The 26,700-nt window shown below is 37.9% G+C and overlaps 1 protein-coding gene across 1 annotated transcript in view; it reads left to right on the top strand.

Annotated features, from left to right (window-relative positions):
• sgcd (sarcoglycan, delta (dystrophin-associated glycoprotein)) overlaps positions 1-22,827 on the top strand; it is a 137,385-nt gene extending 114,558 nt beyond the window's left edge. Inside the window, exons 7-8 of the mRNA XM_035666164.1 lie at positions 6,492-6,615; positions 14,075-22,827. Coding sequence (XP_035522057.1) covers positions 6,492-6,615; positions 14,075-14,260 — 310 coding nt within the window. The 3' untranslated portion in view covers positions 14,261-22,827. The remainder of the gene's footprint in view (positions 1-6,491; positions 6,616-14,074) is intronic.
• The last annotated feature ends 3,873 nt before the right edge of the window (positions 22,828-26,700 follow it).

Consider the following 26,700-nt stretch of genomic DNA (forward strand, 5'->3'; position numbering starts at 1 on the left):
AACACCTGGGAAATAAAGATAAAAATAGAAAGCAAAGACAAAAATAGACAGTGGAATAAATAATATTAAACAGTAAATTGTATGTAAAGTACATAAATATGACATTAGCTTGTTATTTAAGATTAAATTATTTTTAATCACATGCATTCTTGAATTTAAATTTTGTTTTGTACATATAAAGTTATACATGCAACATTTATTTAAATCTAGATTTTCATGAAATATGAGAAACTGTTTATATTAGAAAGAGACTGGAATAAGAACAAAGGAAATGGAAAAAGAACATTCAATTCACAGGAACAGTGAGGAGGAAATGAATGAGGATGAGACAAATATTTCATTGGCTGACTCCCTGGAGCAACCTGGGAGACAGAGGAGGGTGAGAGAAGGGGGGGGGGCTTTGGAAGAAGTAATGGGGGAGGGATTGTTTTTACTTCCCATCCATAGTTACTGAATATAGTTATTTTCAATGTAGGAGAAACTTGTTCCCCTTCGTCCTCATCCAGTATTTCTTTGTATGGGCGATAGGAACCTCAACCTGAATCTTTCCATGAGAAAGGGCAGATTTCATGTAATGATTTCTGAGGAAATGTTAATTTGATTTGACAAATGGGATGCTACAAATGTATCCTATCCTTTTGTTTTAGGACATAGGAACACCACATTTCATCCAGTTTCTCCTCTTAAACACACTTTTTGGTATACTTCTTCATGATCTTTCATTTTGTTCCATGTGGTGTTTTATATTCTATGAAGCTGCATGAGGCCAGAACACATGAAGGCATGTCAACATTTCTCACCAACTTTGACCACATCTATGCTCTTTTCACATCCTGGCGAGGCGATCCCCCCTGCCTGATCACCATTACATGTACGCAGCGCATTAAAGAACATGAGCTATGATTGATCAGGGTTCAATGTATAGGTCTGACATGTCTTGGCCAAGTCATGGAGGGAATTAATACATGTATGAAAGCGTGACGTAATCATGTGATTAGAAATCAAAATTAAAGGCATGTAGGGACTTCTCACATGATTATTGGTGAATATCATTAGCTAACTGCTAATACACTAGCTAGCAAACATGCTAACGCTAGTTAGTCACAATAGCTCAAAGCTTCTCTCTATTTTCTCTGTACAGTGATGCTTCCTCCCCACTGGCATTTTGTGCTCAATATTTTACATAATTTCATTCAATTAGGGGTTTTATTTAAGAAAACAAGAGCTCTATGAGATAACAAGCTTGCTATACTGCTTAACTATCAGTTAGTAGGCAAGTTTGCTTTGATGCTTATGTAACAATAACTTCAGTTTTAGTACTGTGTCATAACTAGGCCTGTCTGTAAATCATTTCTCTGATGTGGATACCTTTTTTCTCAGACAGAGGAGGTGAAATAAAAGTGGATGGTGACACACAGCTAATAAGCTACTGTAGGGTGCCCCATTTTAGACTTTTAAACTCTCTGTGTCCTTAACGGTCTGCACTATCAAGCCGAGTTGTAATTGCTCTCGAGTCAAAGTTTACTGAAGTTAAAAAAATGTCGGCTGTTGTGAACAGGCCATAAACCATTCTTGGGCACTCATGTGGAGCACTCTGTTTCCATGGCCTCTGATTGCCACCAAAGTTGATGAAGTTGAAGTTGAAGTTGAAGTTCAGGGGGGTCGGGATGCCAACCACTCTACTCCAGCATCAACTTCCACTTAAAGCCAGAATGTGTGAGTTCTCCAACCCTCAAATTCAGAGCTTTTCTAAGGTCTGAAGCCTTTCAGTATTCTCACCACAACCTCCATGGGATCAATTTTGACTCTCTTGTTTTGCAAAGCATAAAATAAAGCCTTGTCTATGTTCACTTAATGTCCAGATACAAGTCTTAAATTGTGTTGGCTGTAATCTGTTTTTATTTGCCCTCTGGTGGCATTGGTTAGCGAGAATACTAATAGGTTGTGTCAGCACTGTTGGTGCAGGCAAAAAATAGAGAAACAAACAGAAGCAGGCGGATAGAGTGAGAGATTGGTCTGATATTTTTGGAGTGGAGGAGGCAAGATGCTTGAAAAACTGATTGTTGCAAATTAATCCAATTTAATTGAGAGCTTGTTTTAAATTGTCGTATCATAAAAACTGAACGCGATGTTGAAAATCAAACTGCAATGATGAGGCATTAGATGATATGTATTTAATTAATCACCATATTACACACACTGTAGTTAATAAGTGTTCAGGCTTAACCCCCTGTGGGCAGAGAGAAAGAGATAACGCAAAGGAGATTTGTTATGTTCATCAGCTTTCAGCTGCCATCACTTCCCTCCCATCCTGTATGCTACTCAAGCACTACATCTATATAAATAACCCACAAATGGATAGGCTATAACTGAATATCGTTCGTAATTATGATATACCTCATTTAATTGAACCAAGGTTTGAAAAACTTAAGTCCCTCTCTGAGGGCCCTTTGAAAGAATAGCTTTGAATCAGTCAGACCGTCACCATTATTATAACTACTGAATCTACTACACAGTTTTCACTATACACCATACTTCACAGTAGTTATACATTTCTAGCGCTGTTACACAACAGACTATATACACTCGAATCTGTTCAACTGGTCTTAAATTCTAAACATTTTTGGGGACTTATGGAATTGTGTCTAGTTTGAGGAGGAGTTGTTTTTTTTATATATATGTCTTCTGCTTGTACTATACATTAACTGCCTTTATTAATTAATGTATTATTTGATGGCAGTATGAGAGGACAATATACTTATGCTAAATCGTAATTGTGCGGACAGTAAGACAAAAAAAGACAATACAGCTTTTGACTTGCAGTGAGGAAATTGTCTGCAGGAGGATGGTTACAATCTCCTCTCTTTTCCTTCAATTTTCTCTCTCGTTTTATATACCATGAAGTAGCCTGTATTAATTGTTTGGTGTTGTCGACCAAATAGCTTCATGGGGTCTTTGGCATAAAAAAAACTATAATTCTCCATTCTGGCAAGGAGATAACCTGAGTTTGAACTCAAACATAGAGGATCCTAACAAATAATGCTGTTTTAATTTTTTTTTCTTCTTTCTTTCAGCAATTACTGTCCATGCAAGACAGTACTACTGTACTGCAGCTCCTCTCACCTCCTTTTATCATATGGGGAATTAAGGTCACCAGCGGGTGACTTTGTTCATTAAACCTGCCAGTAGCAAACTCAGAGAATAGCACCAGCTAACTGCAGTTTGATTTTATTTTTTTATTTTCTTCCTCTGTTTCTTTCTGTGATGCAAAGTATAATACTATCTTTCCTTTTCAATTTTTTTTAAGAAAAAAATATTTTCTGTTTGGAGATCAGTATTGTAAAGCAAAAAATGTCTTGTTTTTAGCATTCCTCTTCTTGTGTGTTGTAAGTCATGTTTTCAAATAATACACAAACTTGAAACAGCTAAAAGAAGCAAAGAACTGGAAGATATAGCTAGAATCGAGGTGTGGTGGATAAACTTTTTATAGCAGTAGATATAAATTATTTGTGCAAACTATTATGTGTATTATTAAAAATAACCCACATTAAAATAATATATGTTAATCAAATCAATTTGTACATTAAAGTGTCCAGTAACAAAACAAAATGTTGATGCCAAATCACAACATCAAAATTAATGAAAATAGTACATCACTTTGCGCCAACCAACAGATAATTAAACAAAAGACCATGGACACAGACATGTTAAAGATATTTTTTGCCTTTTTCATCAACATTATTTTCATCAGTTTAGCATTTCACCTAAACTGGGAAAATACCAACATTGATGCGCATATATGTTACAATGGTTACCAAATTATTTGCATAAATATATATATGCCTTATACAGAACTATAACTATAACTATATGACTAACTAACTATAGGATCACTTCCTCAACAGATTTCATGATGAGAACATGGATTTATTACTTACTAAAATGACATGTACCATCACAAAATACTGGTGGTTGGTCCATTTGTTATGACACCCCAAACAAACCGCTACAGGGTTTGGACTGAAAACAAGCTGAGACCACCATGAACCTATGGAATTGTTAGATTATGTAGGAGACTCCTGTGTTTCTATATTGATGTATATTGAAGATATCATCGAAAGAAAACTTTGAAATGGGAATTTGCAGTAGTGAAAAATACTCCCACAACCCACATCTTCTTCATGCTCATCCAACTTTGCAATTCCATATGATTCAGCTCATTGCTTTTCCAAGAAAGGTTATTGAGGTTCTGACATGAAGGTCCCTTGGCTGGAAGGCCTGTTTGGTAATCCAACAATGGTACCAACCAACGATGAAGTAACAGAAAACTGCAGAGATGCCTCCACTGATCAATTTTTATTTTTATCTTTACTGAGAATCCCTGTTGCAATAAATAAACTAAAATCATCAGAATACTCAAAATGAAGATATGACACATATACGTACCTACAATGCTATCTTATGATTCCCATCATGTATCTGGGCATAAAAACAGAACCTTTGTTAGGCACTCCTTGTTCAGAACAAAAGCCCACAATCCTACAGCTGAATAAAGTGTGTGTGATATCAATGAAAACCTTCCCTGTGGAGGAAATATCACATATTTCATCCACAACCACCATGGTGACAGGAAGACAGGAATTCTACAGAGACCTCCTCTGCAGGTCTGAGTCTACTGAAGCATTTTGACACCTTTGCTGCTTCCTGTAAAGATCGGCTTGTGGCTTTGAGTGGTTTTGTCAAGATGTGAAGAGGAGTGGGCTGATTTTTAATCCTCATACAGAAATTTGTAAGCAGCCACAGCATGCAGGTGGGCTGTATTGTTCAAGGTCACATTCACTCAATTTATACTCCATTCATGGTAGTTTTTGAAGTGTGTGTTCTTGTATGTCAATTTATGTAAGGAGCAATTTGAATTTTGTAAGACTGTAAGACCGGGGCCCATCTAGGATGGTTGGAGCGCTACTATGAAAGTTAAAAAGCTGTTACCTCCACAAACCTGAAAGCAAAGTCTGAATACTGAATTGCAATTGAGGTGAAATTGTGACAATAAACTTAAGCAATATAATTCAGGGTGAACCAAGGCCAAAACAACAAGTGCTGACTAACCCTAGGTTAAATAAACCAAAAGACATAAACCTAAGCCCTTCAAAGGGAATTAAGAGTTAAGACTCTTTTTGGGGTGAAGGCTAGAAATATTTGGCTCCAAGTTAGGATTTGGGGTTAGAGAATGGATTTTGTCAGTAGAAATAGAAGTGTGCTTGCGTTTATGCATTTTTGTGCCTTTTCTTGTTTTCTTGTTTCTATTTTTCACAGATGTACCTAGATAGCTAGGTTTATTTTATTCTTAATGCTGCCAATGAAGCTCTGACTGGTCGATTGTTTCCTTAACCATCCAAAATAGCTGCTTGGCAAAATTGGCACAGTAGCAGACACATTTGAATCAGAGAACAAAGCTGAGATGGTGGCAGTGGTTCAGAGGTTTGGAACCAGGCTATTGCAGCCCTCAACATCCCATAATTCAATGTCAATTGTAAATTGTTTAAAACAATTGTTGATTTCTAATGGAACTGGAAAATATATATCAGATTTCTGTTTAGGTGATCACTGATCATAACTATGAGCAAAGTTTATGAAGTTTCTCCTCACTCAGTAACTCTCAAAATTGTGTTGTGTTTTTTAAGGGAGCGTAGAGCTATTGCAGTTAGTAGTTCAGTGGTCAAATCGTTTGAAACAGACAGTGTGTTCACTACTTATCGTGACAGGGAAAAGAGCCTAAGCATGTAATTTGCATTATAGTGAACCGAATAGACAGCTAGTTCTGTGTGTACTAACAGGATGTCAGTAGGCAGTCATTCTATGCGGCCCAGGATGCATTAGCGTTTACACTACAAAAGATATATGGTCAACTGTGTCCCAGACCACCTCTGCAAGTGGTTTGAGTGATTGGATCACAATGTGTCTCAGTGGTTGTTTACACTTGTATTTAGAACTGTCCACTTATGATCAGATCACCCAAGATGCATGTTGATACCAGGCGTAAACAGACTCTTGGTATCTTACGTGAAATCTTACATTACTGTCTATTCATATCCTTAAACATAACCATTCAGTTATTAGTGAAAAACAATCATGGAGGTTCTCATTACTTGAAGAGTCTTTATATTGGTGAAAGTGATAAAAATCTCTGTGATGACAGAATGCTAAAACAGTCTAATAAACAGGCTGCTTCGGAATTGTGACTTTTGTTTACACGACCTTGTTACATTCTAATTAGCTTGTTTGAAAAGTTAAATTAAAAAAATGGAACAAAGTCAAACTTTCTACTGAGGATCATAACAAAGAAAACAAATTGAGTGTATTCACATCTTAAACTTCTTTCGTATCTTGTTTCCTACCTTTTGTTTTAAGAATTTATTTTCTTTATCATCCAGACATTAAGTAGAAACATTTCCCACTAACAGAGCCTCTCTGCCTTTGTCTGTTCCCAGACTGGAGTCTCCCACTCGTTCTCTACTGATGGAGGCTCCTAAAGGCATCCAGATCCTGGCTGAGGCTGGAGACATCCAGGCCATCTGCAGGAATGAGCTGAGACTGGAGTCCAAAGACGGAGAGGTGTGTCAACATTGCTAATGAACATTTTGTCTGTTTGAAGGTCAAAGACTGCACCAAATCAAGAAAATGCAGGCAAATTCTGGTTTATTGCAACTTCACGTCTTATTTTCATAGTTTTGGTAACAATGGCATTGTACTATGTTAATTACTGAGATTTGGCAACACTGGGACATTACTAAAACAATTATGATGTGTCACAAAATATATCAAGTTGATCAGACAGTTTGGAAACACACCCCGAGGTTGGTGTTGATGTATTAGGAATACAAAGTAAAGGCTAACTGTAAAGCTTCTACTGTGACCTACCATACTTACTGTAGTCCTGCACACACTGTTTTCCTGTGCAAGAAGTATTATTACTGACATTTTGGGTGCATTCACATCTAAAAAAAAGTGGATTCTGTTTCTATCATCATTAATTACCGCTTACCATCTTATCAATCATTGTCAATCACTGTAAAAATGGATGTGAGTTTTTTTTTCAAATTGTGAATAATTTTTTGGAACAATGTGACATTTAAAGAGATTCACTGAAAAATAAGTCACACATTCACACAACACTTTTCACTAAAACTCACTAATACACTTCAATTAGGGACATTCAAGACATTTTAACATGTCAGAGTAGAAAAGGCGCAGGTGTGAAATAATAAAATTAATGATGGCTGAATTCCATTTAGCTACTTAAGTTTCTGGGCCCTAGTATTGTGCATTCTGGCTCACTGTCACACTCTTATGACTTAGGACATTTGAATTGAACAGAGTTAATAATTTGTAACTCCTTTGCTTTTACAAGTCACAATGTCTGCTATGAAAAGGGGCTGTCTTGTCCTTATATACAGAACAGTAAGATTTTCAAGGATTTAATCATTATTTCAAATTATGAGAATTTAATGCCACTGGTTTTAAAACTGAAATATAGCCTACATTGTTTTTTAATCCTTCATTCGGTTCTTTATTTGACAACAAAGGAGCAGCTAAAACAGCTTGATTTCTCCAGAGAATGAACTAATTGTCTTTGTTAAATGCAGTCCTGTAACTTCAAACGTGCTTTTTGTAGAAACATAAAACCTCCCACTGTGTACTGGCAAGTTGAGAAATTAACTTTTCTTGTCCTCTGGCCATGCTGGCTGATGGGGCTCCATCTCAATTCCATATTTCTCCTGTCCAAACTTATTTTTAGCAAACAGTCCAAACAATAGTTAGCTCCCTCAGCCAACATGGACCAGCATTATGCTTATTGGCTGGTGGCAATTTCCCACATTCTGGCCATTCACCAGAATCTGTTAGAGCCTCACAGAAAAGCTGGAAAACAGAGGACAGAAGTTGTTTGTTTGTCTTTCTCTCCCATCCTCCCTTCAGTCACTCATTCAGTTCTTTTTGAGTCTTTGACATGCATTTTTTTTTGCATCCATATTTTCTTCCTTACAATTTCCTGCCCTTTTCTTTCCTCCTCCTCTTTCCTCTGTCCTCTTTCTGTCTTTAACTTTGCTTATTTACTGTCTTTTTTTCCTGTTCACTCTCCTCATCCTCATGCTGCTTTTTGCCTTCTTTCATCCCTTCCTCTCTGCTCCTAAATTCCTCCAACCATCCCTGATTCGCTACACACATCAGTACTCACATTCATCACGGTCGGCTGCGCTGATAAAAGGATTTCCCACCTTAGGTTGCACCAGTCGTGTCATGTCAGATCTGTTAAAATCAGCAGAGAGGGATTAGAGAGAAGAAAGTGTTTAAAAGTTTCCCACAAAAACAGTTTCATACATTAAGACGGGCTGCTGATATGAGATGGACGAGGAGAGAAAAACTGTTTCAAGAAGGTGCCCTTGGATTCAATTCGGTCCAAATTAACCACAGTAGCAGTCTTAAGCCACGCCCACACCGCATCTTCTTGCAGCTGTCATGGATGTGTGGTCGAAAATGAGGCTGTTGAACTCCTTGATGGTCAATTCATATAATTAGACTCACGTTCTCACACTCCATTAGTGTTGCAAATGTGCATTTGTCAAACCTTTGTCTTACACACACACAGACACTCTCCCTCTTTAGGACCCCCTTGGCGCCGCCAGAGCAATTACAGCGTGGTTTTGGTCATTAGACACCCACAAACCACATAGGCAGATACAGAAATAGACTCACACACACACTTGTATATAATGAAACACTGTGGATTACTGAAGCCACTCATAGACACATAACTGACACTAGATTACACATTCACGTTTTCTTGAAGAGTAACTTCTACCAGTCTAATGATCTGGCTTGGCCTGCCGACTGGTGGTGACAACATGCTTTTTCCACACTGTGTGCAGAAGTAATGTACTTAGAGTAATGCACTATAGTAGCATGTTACATCACAGCTGAGTGTGGTCACAACAGAGAACCGTTGAAACTGCTGCTTTACTAATGTGCTGCTCTCACTACACAAACATTGTGTGGACATTGCATTGTAACAGTGTAGCTAATCACTGATACATTCCAGGTTCTGCTCAGAGTATGATGCAGAGGCAGAGTGGACTGTAGGCTTACATCACCAATGTGTGCCATGTAGAAAAGGCCAATTTTGTAAGAGCAAACGACAAACCTGGCAAAGACCGTCTGTGTCTGTATTTCAGTTTAACACTGGCAATTATATTCCATTGGAAGAAAAACACTAAAAGAAATCTGTGTGTTTACTATTGGGGTGAAACAAAAATCGAGATTTAGAATTTTTTGTTAATTACAGGACACTTTCAGGTTAGATCATGGATGTCCCCGACTAAAGATTTTCCTATTCGACTAGTAGTCAATAGAAAACAGCCAATAGTGAACACAATTCATGCCGTTTAGACATCCATGCATACAACAGTGCACCACTTAATGACTTCCTGTCTTACAAGGGAAAAGGTCCATGTTGCAGCGACCCCCTGATAGTAGTTCAATGTTGTTTTAGTTTTTCTGTGACTACCTGATTGATGAAAAGTGACTAAGACTCCTCTCGGCGGGTAAGTCGACTACTAGGGTGCAGCTTTAGATCAACAGCTGTTGGTCAGATAAAAGATGAACATCTCTTTAATAAATCACTGGCTCACGCCATTCTGCCACTGATTGTGTGTAGAGAGCCTTCAATGTATATATTTCTATCTCATTATCTATATCTCTGTTTATTTTGAAGATTGAAAATGGATGGAAATTGTTTTTTAAATACCAACCCCCCCGCCCCCCAAAAAAAATATTATTATTATTTTTGCCATTTGCAGCACAAACACTGTTGTATACATAGACAATTTAGTTAAAGTTAATAACCACCAAAAGAGGAGGGAGCTTTTTCTTTTTGTGGCAGCAGTAATTAAAACACATTTTTGGGATGTCTGGGGACATAAAATCAAATAAAAAAAGAAAACTAAATGAAAACCTGTAAAAATCAAAAAATCTGTTGGAACTATGGATATATATTTGTTAGTGAAAATCTGTAAAGACTAAAAACAGTAAGTCTTATCTTTACTTGCTTGTCCTTCACTAGTGTCCACTCACACTCTCAGCTTTACACACACGAAGATAATCCAATCTCACAGACACATACTTACACACAGGTTCTTTCAGTGTTTCACACTGTCTGCCCCTCGTGGTGAAAGATTTGTTCAACAGCATCTGTCTGAGGAAGTCAACTGAGACTCTGCTTTAAAAGTGTTCCAGGTCATTTGATTGTGATGCCTCCCCGAGGTGCCTGGTAATGGCTCCTTTACCTTTGTATGGCTGGAGAGCTCCTCCTCTCCTCGGCCAGTGAAACACCAGCTCTGTAGGAGCCCCAGGAGGGCGGGAGGGAGGAGGGAGGAGGGGAGAAGAGGGCAGAGAGATGGGATTCATGCAGCAGTGGTTTGTGTCTGTGCAGAGGAAGAAAGACAGTTTGTTCCAATCAATGTGGGGCTGAAGGGAGTAAAATGAGTGGATGAGTGGTTGTGTGTCGGCGTTTGTGGTGAGGTGGCAGAAGGAATTTTCTGGAGTTGTGCTCTCTTTTTGTCCTTTAGATAGAGGAATGACCTTTAAATCAGCAGAGGGTAAACTTTTCTGAGCTTTTTTGCTTTTAGATTCTCAAAAACATAACATGCCATAAAGACATTTCTGTGAATCTTTTTTTGGTCATATGTCAATGAATGCTCTGGCCTTTAGATGCATGGCTACTCAAGTTCCACATATCTGTATGGACAGTAACTGCCATTTGATCATACGATAGCAGGTAAAATGTTTAAAACTGTTTAAAAAGTCAATCTGATACCATATCTGAAGGGAACTTGAAAACGTTTTTGCAGAAATCGTGGCACAGTGGAACTAACCATTCTTCAAAAGTCACCTGAACATAATTATGCTTACTGTGAAGAAGGGAAGTCATTTCAGTTAACACCAGCCTTTTGAAGATTTGAGACATTTAAAGTAGGCTCAACAATAGATGATTGACAGTTATGTCCATCACTCAGCCACTCAACACTTAACAGCTGGTCTCTCATTGCTCTTTACCTCTGATTTTCCAAAATGAAAAACCTAATCATCACCTTAATGTTCCTCTCAGATTTAACTAACAAAACTTGGAGTTAGAATCTAGCCATACAGTTGCAATATTATGTTTAATTTGTATGCTTTTTAACTTTTTTTTAAACTACAATACCTTCATACCTAGGTTTTCAATAGTTCTTAATGACATTTACAGTAGGAGGAGTAATTTGCTGACAGTCTGGTACTTCAGCTGGTTTCTAGTGACATAAATCTCTTAGTGAAAAGTGTGTTTGTGCAATATATTCTGGCTTTTCTGAGCTTTGAGAGACTTACTTTTACATTTCACCTATATCCAGTCTCCTGCTTCAGGGATTCAAACTGACCTTTAGGTTTACTATCCTGTGGGCTACCGCTGCCTCAGTCTGTTTGAGATTTGTCCAAAGAAATTATGCCAGATGCATTTCTGGGTGACTTTTACCATGGATATCAGTTTGCAATGCATTAATGTTCACGCTTCAAATCCAACACATGACCTTTATCATTCACTACACTCACACATATATTGATTGGGCAAATTCATAAGAAGATTGCACAGCTTTTACGGCCACTAAACCTGCACAAATAAGACGTGTTGGTCACAAAGCACCCGCAAAGGCTGGAGTGCACCTCTAACTGCGCTTCTAAGCAAATTGCGTCTTGGTGCTGCAGTACTTTCTCCACGTATTTAAATTAGTGACAATCCATACATTAGGCAGAAAATTGGTCCCTTTCGATGCAAATGAGCCCCATTGCAAAAAGTCCAATTCACAAACACCAACGCTAAAAGCCACATGCAATTATTATTATTATTATTATTATTATTATTATTATTTATTTTATTTGAACAGGGACAGTGCACAATAAAACATTAACCCTGTTATATAAACAAGAAGGAGAGCATTGCACTGGGTTTAGCAAATTTGCTATTTTCCACCCGTAGTCCTTGGGCAGGGTAAATGAAATTCAATAATTAAAAAACAGTTACTTAAAAATTCACAGTTGTGCAAAATTTAAATTACAAAGTTGTGAATACACACATTCCCACATCATGAATCAATTAGAGTGAAATTATTTGCTTCCTCAGAGAGCTGGTGGTAACTGAAGTGCACTTATTAAGGGTGTCACAGGTAGACTTTCCAGTGATCATGGCGGTAGATTCTAGCCAGGCGATGCAACAGCACACCACAGTACATCATATGCACACAGATGGCACAGACACTACAATACCTGATAGTCACCATGAAGAGCAGAATAAATCCTACTGCTGTGAAAAATGGAGACAATTGTTAGGCAGTGGTTACACACTGGAGAGAAAACAGCTCTCCATGTGCCCAAAGGAATGAGGCAGAGTCAAAGCACCCCAAATAACAATCAATCTGAGAAAACACTCCATAAAGAATGAGTCATAGAAAAACAAGCAACATCCCACAAACAGAAACAAGTGAAAGAGCAGGGGGAGTTAATATATCATTAGGATAAGATATCTTTCAAATCAAACATCTTAAAACATGAGTGGAAAGTATTGTTCTTAAAACTGCATTTATACATTTTTTTGACTCAAACGTAGCTTAACCAGATAATGTGATCTGCTTCAGTGTATCTTAAGAACAAATATTACTAGGACCACTACAGAAAATTGCACAAATTTGGCAAATTTCATTTAGCTAAAACACTTTATAGCCATATGTCTTTTGTGAATTGGACCTTGGGATGGGGCAGATAGCGTTTGCGAGTGATGTGCAATTCATGGTACTCTCAGCACCCGGAATCCATTCTTTATGAATTCGCCCCAGAATGTCTAAGGGAGCTGGAATACACTGAAAGTATGAATGGAAATACACAATATCTCATATCAGAGAAATTGGGTAAATTCTGCCATTGAGTGTGACTTTCAATATCTAGACCACTTAACATTCTATGCAACAGACAATGTGGAGCACAGGTGTTAAGAGCCACAGTCACTATTTGTGCGAGTCCAATACTGTGAGGTAGAAGATCTGGGTAGAAAAATAAAACCCAAGCTAAGGACGGTGGGTGAAGAGATTTGCTTTGAGAGCAATTAGAGTGAAGAGACGAGAAGAGACACATGATTCAGCGGGGGTTAGCTGAGGTAAAGATGAAAGGGGAAAAGAAGAGTTTTTGTGCAATTTCTGGTCTGAATGAAGAGCAACAATCACGACTATATGGAGGTCAATCACTGTAAAGTATGTGGAGTTGTGATATGAACACTTGCATGCAGGACATGCAGATGCTGACGTTTATTGAGGAGTGATTTTAAGGAGATTGAATGAGTTGTGCTGTGGCTGGTCTTTTGCCAGACACATCCTGACCATCGACAGAAGAGTCCTGTCCAGCTGGCCTTAGTACAAGCGCGTTAATTCACAATCAGCAAACAAGAAACTCTACTTAACTTAGATTTATCCTTTGCACAGCAAGTGGGTAACATGTCTATGTAACCTGACTTCAAGATGTGCTGGCTGGGGGGTAATGAAAACATTGAGTCAAAATGTATCTTGGTTGCTGCAACGTAACCCTTACGTAACATGAAGGGAAATGGATGTAACTACACTTTATATTCAGAACCCATGTTAATGGAGTAATTGTAAAAACAGAATATTTTGCTCCTGTCAGTAGACTAGAGAGTAGTCAGTAGAGCTAATATATTGTGTTTAATCTTTAACATTTAGATGTATAGTACATTTCACCCACAGGGAAATACAAAAAAGGCATAAAGACAAGATACAAAAGAACATTTTCAATTATTTCCGCTGAGAGAAAATCCACATTTATTCAATTCCACTCTGTATACAATCGTAACGCCTCTAAAATGTTCAGTCTGACGCAGGTAACCAAAAATGTCAAGAGTATTTCTTTAACAACTGGAACTTGTATTATATTATTATGTTTCCCCCTTTTTCCAATCTCACCAGTTTTTTCTCTTCTACCCCAGATATCTCTGGATGCTCGGAGGATTCGCCTGATGCGGCTGCCTGAGGGGAAGGCCTCCACCAGCTCCTCGTCCTCTGGGACCAGGCAGACTGTCTACGAGGTTTGCGTTTGCCCCAACGGGAGGCTTTTCTTGTCCCAGGCCGGCACCGGATCCACCTGCCAGTTTAGCAACAACGTCTGCCTCTAGGACTGATTCATACAAATATACATAAATACACAGATACCCTGAAAGAAAGACGGGCAAAAACAGACAGATGTACACAGATCGCCTGCCTCTAGGACTGATTCACAGCAAACACTACATACAAAGACTGCCAGAGCTGATGGAAATATAAACAATCATAGATACTGTACCTATACAGACACACTGATGTATACACTTTACAATCACAGACACTGATGACTGATATTTAGGCTCAACCGATATGTTTTAACAGGCCAATACTAAAAATGTTGGATTGAAGCTGATGACAGCTGATATTTTTGCCAATATTTCAATGCTAAAAAATATTTCCTCCTTTAATTTTATATGTTTCAGAGAGTAAAAGCCTTTGAAAACAGCATTTAGAGAATCATAGGAGACTAAAACTCTCCAGTGAGTGTCATTCACATCTATATTAGCTCTTTATACATACAGTACAGCTGAAGTTATTAGGCTTTAAAACTGAATTACAAGAATAAAGGAAAAAGGAAAATGGGTTGCATTGCAGGTTTTAACAACTTTTTAACATAACTGAGATCAGAAAGGAACCTTCACATTCATCATATTATGGATATTGGAGGACACTGACTGGCTGATTCACTGATATTTAATAAAAGGACAGTATTGGTAATATATTGGTCTGACCCTAACAGTCATGACATGACACTGCTATTTATGAATAGCGTACACACATACAGACACACACACCAACTTACAGACATGCATTCACACAGTCTAGATATTTCAACATGGTGTACACACACTCTCACTCTTTGCTCGTAGGAGCCTCCTGGTAGAAACTAAGAGGAAAATCTCCAGAGATGTACTAGAAGACACACTGATCTGTTCCCTGTCTCCCTCAACAGCATTTCAGTATCAGAATCACTAGGGTGATCACCCATGGCAAAAGGCCCCACCGACTCCCTCTCCCTGCTGTTGTTCTTCTCCTTTTACTCATCTTTTCTTTTTCTTTCTCCGATTGTTAGCACAGCTGTGATAATGAAAGGATTTCTACTTTTCCTGCTGCTCATAAGGCATTTTAAAGCTCCATAGGCATATTTTAAGCACTTAATTACAACTATTCCTCATATGAATTGTATCAGGAAATAAAATAATGAATATGAGGACCTGACATGGATGTGTTTTAAGAACTGGATACCAGACTTCAAAATGGCACCCATTCACCTTAATGAATGAAAATTGCTTGGCCAACACACAAGCCAAAAAAGCTTTCTAGTTTACAGGTTCGCTCAGCCCATAGACTTAACATTGGGATGATGGCACGCTTTTCTAGTGTCTTGGAAAGTTTTACAAATATAACACCTTCATGGACTGAAATTGATAATGCAGCGTAGTACCTGACCTTGTTTGCAGTTTTAGGCATCCTATTAAAAGTTTTACAGATGCCTATGCTATAATGGTTTTACTTGCAATACCACAAGTGGCCATTGGAATAAATAGGCAGCAAGGCTGACTGGCAGTGTCTGTCCAGCTCTCTTAAAACATTCATGGGATAGTACATAAGGTAAACATATTGACAGCAGCCATTTCAGTCAGAACACATACCAGATGCAGATGTGTATGTGTTATGTATATAGGCAGCGAAGTTGTGTGTCAGTAAATTAGCAAGCAAAATATTCAGCCTATTTGATCTTTGGTACAATCTGTCCAAAGCCTATCGTGAAAAACTATGACTTATGCCATGTTCACTTTCTATCACATTCACCCAACTGGGAAAAATCATTCAACAACTGTTCAAATTTACTCCCCTAACTTTTAACATTTGGTATGACGTGCACATGGCACAAGTGCTGCAAACAAACCTCAACCACTGGTATGTCAGATGGTTTCTCTTTTTAATGAGATTTCCTTTTTTAATTTGATGTAATCTTTTGATTTTAAGCTGAATGGAAAGCTATTTTAATTTCACATAATGTCAGTATCATGTTTTGCCTGCATAAATCCTGTCCATGTCTCTTCCTGCCAAAACAGTATCACCCTCCTACCACCCTGGCAATGAAGACAATGATAAAAACAGCTCAACATCCTGTTCTAACACTTAAAAGAACATACTGTATGTCATAAATGTCCAATATAAGCTGCTCGAACCTCTGTGGTGGTCACCCTACTTGTTTCTTGCACTGGGACATTTTTAAAAAAAGGACAAAAAAAAACTAACTAATGCGAGCCACTCTGTTGAAAGAGGGGAACTGTGCCTGTGCCTTATGTCAATGCACTTGTGGCAAGAAGAAGCACATCACACAGACTTTCTTTGGCATCAACGAGTAACCTGACCTCTGATTTCAGTTCAGTTTCATCCCATCTACAAATCTCTCCCTCTGTGTGAATGCAAAGACCTTCAGCCACATCTGACTGTAGCGCCCCCTGCTGTCAACACCTGACTCTGCAAAAGGATGAGGGATTTTTTTCTTTTTCTATTTACCACCTAAGCTTCCCCAGTTTGGGCTGATGCGCTTGTTACTTTGCTTTTCATGATCAAATATTCTGTGTGAAAACATGTATGTGTTTCTATTAATGTTTTAGGTGATGAACATGAAGTTTAACATACAGATTATGCCACTGATGGGTCTCATTTCCACTGCTTATCGCAAACTACTTGGCCAAATACATTTAGTTTTACCAACATGTTACCACACAAGATCATTACATCTTAACACTCCTATTTTCTCATCTTAACAGGTTAGATGTCAAAAGCATGTTGGTTTGTGACATGTGAATTCCTGGGTTTTAGGTGGAGACCAGTTTGGCGAGAAAACTTCTTTTAATTTCTTGTATTTATATACAATATCATAGCACTGCTTTCTTTCTGTATTCAAACCATATTATTAGTATTATTGTAACAGTGTAACCATGCACAGATATTCTAGAAAGAGAGATTATTTAAAAAACATTTAAAAAAGGGGAATTGCATTGAATTTGACTTAACATTTTTTTCTGGCCATAGGGTACAATTCTCATCGACAAACCTGTTTCTAATGAACTTATCTGCAAAGTTGTAGTGTTCATACGGAGCATATCAGCAAAACATTCAGTGACAATGTATACTTCTTTTGTTTTCCTGACAAGCTCTGCTTCTGCTTTATGGTTCTTTCACATGGAAGCATCAGTCAACATTATCAAATCAGATTTTGACCTTTTAAGATGCAATAACTTGTAAAGGCATAAAGGTGTTGTGTCATAACACCCACGAGAAACTACACCATTTGGCCAAGCAGCTTGTGATAACTCTTTAATTCACTCATAGTAACGCACAGCATTTATTTATATCTCATGTTGTTTAAAGTGTCACATCCTTTTCACGAGTCAGGTGTACCAGCCTTCTTGCTGTCTCTCAGCTTCTCTGTCGCTGTATATTAAACGACTTTCAGAAATATTTCACAACAAAATGGAACCTATCTGATGTATTTGTTTTTTGAATACATGTACACAAGAGAAATCCAATTTTTTTATACGGTTGTATATGTAAATAATGTATACATAGCCGCGTCGGTGCACATCAGATGATAGATGCTGACGAAAGAGAAACACTGCTCTTTTGCAAAAAGGAAAACCTTTTTATAATGTACATCAGTATGTGTTTTTATACTAAAAGGGCAAAAAAAATAATGTTAAAGGATGTTCATTGAGTTAGCATGTACAGCAATGTATACAATGTTCGCCTGTGGAGAACAAGCTGGTTTTGTTTTTATGCCTTCTCCTTCCTGTATTTGTCACTCCTGCTGAGCTCAGATGTTTCCCACAAACACGAAACCTGCTTTATTTTAGTTTTGTTGTTGTTCTGTTGGGCCCGAGGTCTTTGCATTCTCTCCAAGTGTGCTGTGTGTAAATTTGTGCTACTATGCGTGAGCTTTTGTTTTGTTCTTCTGCTCCACAGAACGTGTTGAATGACTCTCAGAGAAGCAAACACAGAAACCAAAAGTAAAAAGAAAAAGCAGAGAAGGAAATTATACAGAGGATTACACAAGAGTTGCAACCATCAGATTAATGCAGAACCAGGCAACAAAAATCCAATTATTGAATAACCTAATTACCAATCATCGGATCAATTATCAGATCAGAAACAACATGGCAATCGGACAAAAAAAGTTATTAAAAGTAAATGATTACTTGGACATTGGATTTGACCAGATCACATTATATAATGCATCCCTGTGTGTTTATGCTGAGTGCTCTGTACTTCCTTTTCTGGCTACGCACTGGGGTTAACATCCATCCTGAATATTCACATTTTTCTTCATTCTTCAGTCTGAAACTGCCGTTCATGGAGTAGTTTTCAATGATGCCAAAATAAAAGGCGTTTGCTCAAATTGATTGCAGTAGTCATTGGATCCTTCCTGACAAGAAAAAAATAACTATAAATTCTATGTACAGAACAAGAAACCTCTTCAGTGCGAACTTCATATAATGTATTATTTTTGAGGGCTGAGCTTTCTTTAGTAGAGACTTGAAGTACTGCTCTCCTAGCTACCCTGTATTTCAATTGTATCTAAATGATAATGCAATGATCTTAGCATCTATTTTAGCATTTAGCATCTAGCAACTGCAACTTCCATGAAGCAACATGACTTTGTAGTATTCATTCTACTTTGTTACATCATCTTGGAGGGGGTTGTTAAGTTAAACCACATATTGGCTGACTAGCTAGACAGTGTGCAGGCTTCGGCTCTCTATAACAGTCAGTGACATCTGGAAAACTGAAGAGTAATGCTGGTGGAAAAAGCTGATTGATTGGCCAGGTTTATTACGTTTATTCCCTTCTCTAGTTTCTGTCTTATATTACCTGTTGTGCTGAAATCCCAGATGTTAAGTGTATCACAAAGAACCCAGTGCCATACAACAGTGAAGTCAATGATAACAAATCAAGTTTTCAGAGGTTCAGAAGCTGGTTTCAGGCAGTCTGAGAAAAACGCTGCTTTGATCTCAATTTGACAGTGTCTCATTTAAAAGAAGAAGAAAAAATTCATCCTAAAAGTAATGGGGAGTCATCTGCTCCCTCAGGCCACGCTTTACTGCACTAAATCTCTTTTCATCTGCAGACATTTCTGCTACAACTTAAAGCATGTATACAGTGGTGAGTGGAGGACAGGGTAGATTACACAGAATTGTAAAGAAAGTTATTTTTAACATATTCCTAGTTCGTAGAATGTTTCATTTCTTGTCAATATATGACACAAGGCCATAGCTACATTGCATTGATGACATTGAGGTCATCTCTACTGTATTCTTTTCTGTAAATTTGCAGGTTTTGGTATTATATTTTACAATATAAAGCTACCACGTGGTGTATATTTAACTGGAATGCTTACAGTATTTTAAATGTTCAGTTAAAATTAAAATTGTAGGGAATGTATCATAACTTGAAGATCTACAGCAAAGAGAGATTTTCTTTTTCTTCATTAAAAATGAAAAATCCACCTAAAACATTTTTCAAATTGTCAGAAATGTGAAGATTTACCCACCACACTTTGATGTCCTTTATATTTCTGAGTCAGTTTAGTTGTTTGGTAAGCTTTCTATCATGACCATCCATTTGTAAATGCAACAGTTTTCAAATGACAGTTCTATTCTGGAGATAAAAACCTAGACAAGTATGTTGAAAATGATACATCCTGTTATATTGTATGCTACTTGTATAATATAATGATGTCACCTGATCATATCACTGATGATCCATACAGAAACTGGAAGAATACTGGATTTAATCTACCCAAAATGACATGTGCAGCAGTCCTTTGTGTTTTATCTCATGCTGTTTCCTGGTTCACCCAGTTTCCACATTTCGCTGACGTCCTCGTAATCTTCATGGTGCTATATCGTTCTGGTGGCACATGAGTAATCATATGTGTGAAATTGGTTTCCAGAGAGTTTTGATGCCTTTCTTTGTCTCTGAGCGTAAAAAAACACTAAAGAAAAGGAGACAAGCCCTGGAGCTTTTTGTCAGGTGTTAATTAAACTTTTTATTCAGAGAAAATAGTCTAAACTTATTTAAGTACAGGCCTTTTTGCCTTTCTTTTTGCATCTTGTAAGTCAATGCTACTATCATCACCAACATGCCAAGAGCAGCAACAGCTGTCACAGAAACTGTCCCATTACTAAAAGTCAAACATTTGATCCCTTATAACAGACAAATCAGTCTTCTTTTTACAGTCTGCTGTAGAGTAGCACTGGCCACATTCGATCAAACTTAAATTTCCTTTTAGCATATTTCAATTTTAATATTTTTACCCGACCCTTGTGCTGAGCTCTGGCAGAGTTCAGTATGAGTCATGCCTCCTCTCTTGTTTGCCGTGTTATCAGCCGAGTGAACTGGTGCCACCCCAGATTAAGCCGCGCTCCTCGCTTTCTTCGGCTTACGATGGTGAGGCCAGGCTGCAGACAGAGTGTTTGATCTGTGTTTCTGAGCTGCTGGAGGCCTGGAAAATGGGCTTCAGCTGATTGGCTCATTAGCCAATCTTCACTCAGCGTCGACTAACCTCAAGCTACAGATACGCTGAAAAAAAAATACATCTTAGTGTGTCATTAAAGCATTTGTCCTGTATCAAATTTGCAGAAAACAACTGATGTTATCTAAATGGGACTGGCGACAAGTCAAGTTTGAATGCTCTTTGTGAAAAGCCTTTCCCTTCCATTTCTTTATCATTACAATAACTGTCAAAGGATGAAAGTTAGCAGGATTAGCAGCTTCCCCATCAATCATACATTTGATATGCCCAACTTGACCCTCAGTTGTCAGGGTTTTGACTAGTTTGTCTCATGCAACAGCTCTATCTTTGTCCTTTCACCAACAACTGATGGCGAACTGAGGACGTTTCAAGGTCGAGTGTCTTTTTCACAGAAAGGCAGACAAAGATTTCATGCGACTTTGTGCCATTTCACTTTTGAGAAAAGAGCTTCTTCTTCTGCGTCTTCATACAAAGACTTTTCTTTAGGATTATTGGAATAAGATGCCCATAAAGCTGAGAGTGAGTTATTGACTGGGCTTTTCTCAGTGTCATGCCTCAGTTGAAAGGAAAGTAAGAAAAGGGGTTTATCTTTTTTTTTAAATGTTACCTAAAGGGCTGCATGAAGAGGAGTGAAGTCTGTGTAATGCAAAAAGCTTAACTTGAACTGTAAATGTGGAGGATGTTAAACACACATTTATAGGAATGTGGCCTGTTGTTGCATCATCAGTGCTGGTTTCTGTGCTTTTTGTTGAGGAAGTTCCCACAGAGAAGGGATTTTGCCTGTGGTTAAATATGAATATCACCTGTGTTGTTTGAAGCTGGTTTAAATATTTCATTAATCTCAACACTACCATAAGTCAGCTGTTTAATGGTGGAGGCTCTGCTTGTATCAGCTCAACTGTTGCATGTTTTTTCCATGACAAACAGGAACAGGCTTTCCTGAATTCTCTGTTTTTCGTATGTTGCAGGCAACCATTTGGTTTAATTTTGGCTAACAATGAAAACACAGGCATTTCTTTTTTGCAGGAAAGCAGCCATTGTCGTGCAGTCTCTAATACAATGATTTGGTCAATAAAACAATGCAAGTGATGTGAATTTCAGCTTTTCGTCTGGTGGATGGAAATGTTCTTCCCTCGTTGTCATTTAAGTTTTATTCACTGATTTGATTTGCTTTTACCTGTGCTGGTTGTTGAGATTTATCACAGGATGTTGAGTGCCATGTATTTGTAATACCTTTATTTCTGTTTCATTTGCAGTGAGTGTAAAACCTTTAAAGAAATATATTTTGTCTTTGAGCTGTTGTGTGTGTGCGTGTTTTTGCTCACTTTTGCCTATTTGTGGGTACTGGATCAATGGTATTTATACAGTAGATACTTCTGAATGAAGTGTTTTTACCTGCCAGGTGTATCAGGTGGTCACATGAATGTGCACACCGGGCTGTAAAGATTTTTTTTTGCGTAATTCATGCACTTACTGCACTCCATGTTGGCTAAAACAAATGCTAACCAATATATTTGCAGTGTGTTGTTTGATCCAGGTGTGGTAATCTTGCCTTTTCTTTTGGCTTCACAGAAACGTGTTATGTGACCTTTGGTGTCATTTCAGTGGAGCACAAAAAGCAGAACAAGGACTCAAATGAAATATGTTGCTTCTGATATCATATCATGTCATATTTGCCCAACACCAACCAAGTGTAAATACGAGCCCACTATTTCAAAGGAGGAGATTTTTTTGTACTAAACTCTCACGCTTAATAAACATAAAGGTACCAGTTACGGATCCTTGACACCGTCACTGGTTACAGATTTTAAAAGTGTGGAAAAATTCAGTGTTTGCTTGAGATTTGTGAGACTGAGAACTTATGTGTCAGACTTACAGGATGTTATAGTTTTTATCTGTTTGTACCATGATGTACGCAAAGGGGATCCCCACACATTCTATGCAAACAAATGGATATAGAACACATTTTAGTAATGCAATCGATTATGTCAGTAAACTCTCTTAAATTTATTTTACTTTCTGTATACAGTTTGTATTTATGAACTGAGTTGCAATCTAAACTGTATCAATAAACGTATTTTAAAAAGATTACACCCACATGGCACAGTGACAAAGTGTTTGCACTTTATAGTTCTTGCTGTCTTTCACTGAAAACCCTCAAACACACATACAGCAAAGTTTCATAATCTTACATTTGCAGGATCCAGAGGAAAATGTAGTTATACATGTACACATACGACAGCTTGCTCATACTGTTGGCAGTATTTAAAAAAACTTTGATATATGGGCCCATTTCAATTTTGAAAGCCAGAGATAAGCAATTACTGAGTAACTGGCACTAATCTGCAGAGCCAGATGTGATTTTGTCACTTCACGATGAAAATAAACACTGGGGGCAAAGGTAGCATCGTGGTCCTGGATAGCAGTGAAATCAGCTTCTATAAAGCTCCAACCACAGACGTTATGTTCCAATTCTGCTGCATTTTTTTGGTTTGAAACATGCATCTATTTAGAGAGATGGATATGGTTCACAGGGCAGCATTGCCGCCAATTTGTCCCAGTCTGTGGTACTTAAACAAACAATCCCCAGTGACCAAAAAAGCATTTTCCGCATAGACCAAAGAGAAGCCGCTAAAAATGTAAATTATTTGTTTTATTATCCATTTTTAAACTGCAAAAGTTTGTTTTTTAAACAAGAGCCTAGAGAACTATTTTTAGTTAAGTAAATAAAGGTTTTATTTTTATAGCACTGTGCTAACACAAAGTGCTTCACAAACCAACAAATAAATATAAACACACACATACATACACACGTGTATATACGCATATTCACATAAAAATGTATACATACACAATCATATACAAACATATAAGTACTGTCATATGGATAAATAAAACAACAGGAAATTAATAAATTAAAAAGACAGACAACAAAACTAAGTAAACAAACACAGGAAAGGAGATCTATAAAAAGGCTTGCCTATAGAGGTGGGTTTTGAAGGGCCGCTTAAAACAGTCCAAAGAGTGATTGGAGAAGATGATTCCACAGTATTGTTAAAACAGCAAAGGCAAAAGAAAACTAAGGTGTGAATTAATAGTTTGAGATTTCTGGAAGACAAAAGCATCTGATTTTTTAAATATTTTGTAGCTAAAGAAAACAGGCCTGCACAAGTTTTGTAAAATGATGGTCAAAAGTCATATACTCGTCAAAGATGATACCAAGATTCTTAGCGGAAGATGTGATATTTGTGCATAGTGGTCCAATAAATAGTTCAACTGTAGAGACAGAATTGCCTGGTCCAATTGAAAGAATTTCAGTTTTGTTAGGATTTAGGTGGTGAGAATTGAGAGACATCCAGTCTTCGGCGGCAACTAAGCAGTCATGGAGGGAGGACAGTTGATTCAGGTTATTGGGTTTAGCAGAGAAGTGTATGATTTTCATAGTGCAACCATGGTTTGAAGTTACTATGATGAGGTGTTGTATAGGTTCCAAAAGTCAGAATTAGTTTTTTTTCTTATATTGTTCACACATACATTTTAGCTGGTTCTCTCTAAGCAACATCAGGCCCCAATACCCATCAAACCCCACCAGCTCAGATAGTGCTATAAGCCATAAACTGATGGATATCTTGAGTAAAAATCATTTTCAGTGATTTGATGATTGCTATGATAACTACAATAATAGTTTCCACACAACATTAAAATGTAAATTAATTCCTAAGCAGGGCTAAAAAGTCTGTAGCCATGGCCGCAGCCCTTTGATCCTGTAACGCTCATTACACACCAGGAATCAAAAGTGTTGGATGGATGAAAGACGGAGAGAGAACTTTGCTGTTGTTAGTGCAGTTAAACACCAAACGTGGCAAGCCAAGCAGAGCTGCCAACTTCCATTCATTTTCTCTGAGAAACTGTTGCAGTGACAGGCAGGTAGAGCAGAGGAAAATATTCAAATAAAAGAACCAGACCTGGAAGAGGTAGAAATCCATGACACAATAACCACATGTGACATTTATTGTTTTTTTTATAAATAATTTCAATTTCAGCTTTTAATTTACTTTTTTATGTTAACATACCAGTGGATTGATTTTTTTTATTGACGATGAATGATTTTATTAAATTTTAATGCCATCTGTCCAATAGTTTTTTAAATAGTTGACTCTAGACTAAAGTCTCAACATACTGTAATTGGTGTGGCCCTACCCTGTTTGCCTCACCAATTTATTTCACCTGTTTGTGGGAGTCTTTGTGGGAGTCTGCATGGATCATCAAGGCAACTTGCTGCACCTGAGAGATGGGAGTGGTGGTATTTAAAGGTCTGCTTCCCTTAGTTTCTTTTTTCTCCTACTAGCAGCTGCTACTTCTATTATGAGGTTACACTAACTTTTCTTTCTCTGCAGTGGACCCTATTTAGAAAAAAAATCACTTTCAAAATCTGCAGCTGCACCACCATCCTGCTCACTCACTTCTAGGACTTTTGTTCCACCAGTGCAAACAAACACACCTTGAGCAGTAGTAGTCCTTGATCCTACGTGTCTAAAGCTTTGTACCGATTATTAAAAACTTCCACTCGCAGGGACAAGCAGAGGTTTTATTCTGAGCTAAGGGTGATGCAATATTTCAATGTTTAAAGAAATGACTGACAGCAAGTAATCACCACATAATGCAGCAAATAGTGAGGTTGGGGTAGTAGCAATGAACTGCAGGAGCTGGCAGGGTTATCTTAGCACTTTCAGCTCTCTTCCCTCTCTTCTTGAATCCATGAATCCTAAAATCTGTTAATGGGTCAAAGGGTTTTTTAAATACAGGTTTTTGGTTAGATGCATGAAAAAGGTCCGTGTTTTGTTCTAATGATAATGCTTGTACATATCTTTAAAAAAAGGCAGTTGCTATCAAGTGGCTAGAGGTTGTTGGACATTAAACGTCATCGCGTCGAACACTTAAATCCTAGTGGTGATTATAAAGTCATGTGACCATGGGAGTTGGAACTGTACTGTGCACAGAAGCTGTGTGAGAAGGGGAAGGGGCGTGGGGGACAGTTCACTTCTGGGTCTCCCTAATGGAACGGACAAGGGGGGGAAACGGGGGATCCACTGTAAGTCAGTCACACCTCAACTTTCTTCCAAATAACACATTTCATTCATAATATAATAAATACAGGCCTATAGTTCATGCACATTTTTGTTTTTCTGAATTGTATAATATGTCCTTGTGGTTCTCTAAGTTCTGAAAACTTATACTGTCATATTTTGTGCAGAACTGTGTTCATTGTCTTTTGGCAATGTTGGAGGTGGAGATTGTGCACCTTAAAAAGTGTGTTTCCTGTTCCAAGTGCAATAGTTAAATCCAATTCTTCTGATGAAGGATTTGTGCGATCGAGAAATATAATTATCTGCTTCACTTATGTTGTTATAATAAAACATAACAGTTTGTGCTCGAAGGGGGTCTCGCCCAGGGTGTCATTCAAGATAGAGCCGCCACTGCTTTCTGTGGAGGGAACCAGGGCAATGCTAACTTCTGGGCTGGCCTACAAAAGGACGTCATCCTTGCAGCATACTATTACCTCTATTACCTTTTTTACTCTCACTGCAGCCAAGCAGCATTCCTCCTTCTCCTCTGCCTCTATTTCAAGATGCAGTTGCATAAACATTTATGAACGATTAATACTTTGTGAGCCAATTTAGCTAAAAAACATCCCTTACTACTGGTAGCAGGCCAAGAGCCACGCCAATTTTTTATTATTTTTTTTTAAACCATTGGGGTCAGTCATTTAGTTTGTGCTGACACAGCTTTATGTGATGTCGGTATTTTCTCCCTCTGCGGGCTCTGAGGTGCCAATAATTTCTTTCTTCTGCTTCAGGCTGTGTGGTTGGTTGTGATCAAAACTGTTTCTCAATCCTATGAATAACCTACAGTACAGTATAGCTGTATTCTGTATAGCTGTATTCTCTCAAGGGAACAATA

The sequence above is a fragment of the Morone saxatilis genome, unplaced genomic scaffold (assembly GCF_004916995.1).
Source record: "Morone saxatilis isolate NCDOM2014 unplaced genomic scaffold, NCSU_SB_2.0 Contig20, whole genome shotgun sequence".
NCBI classification, from domain to species: Eukaryota; Metazoa; Chordata; class Actinopteri; family Moronidae; genus Morone; species Morone saxatilis.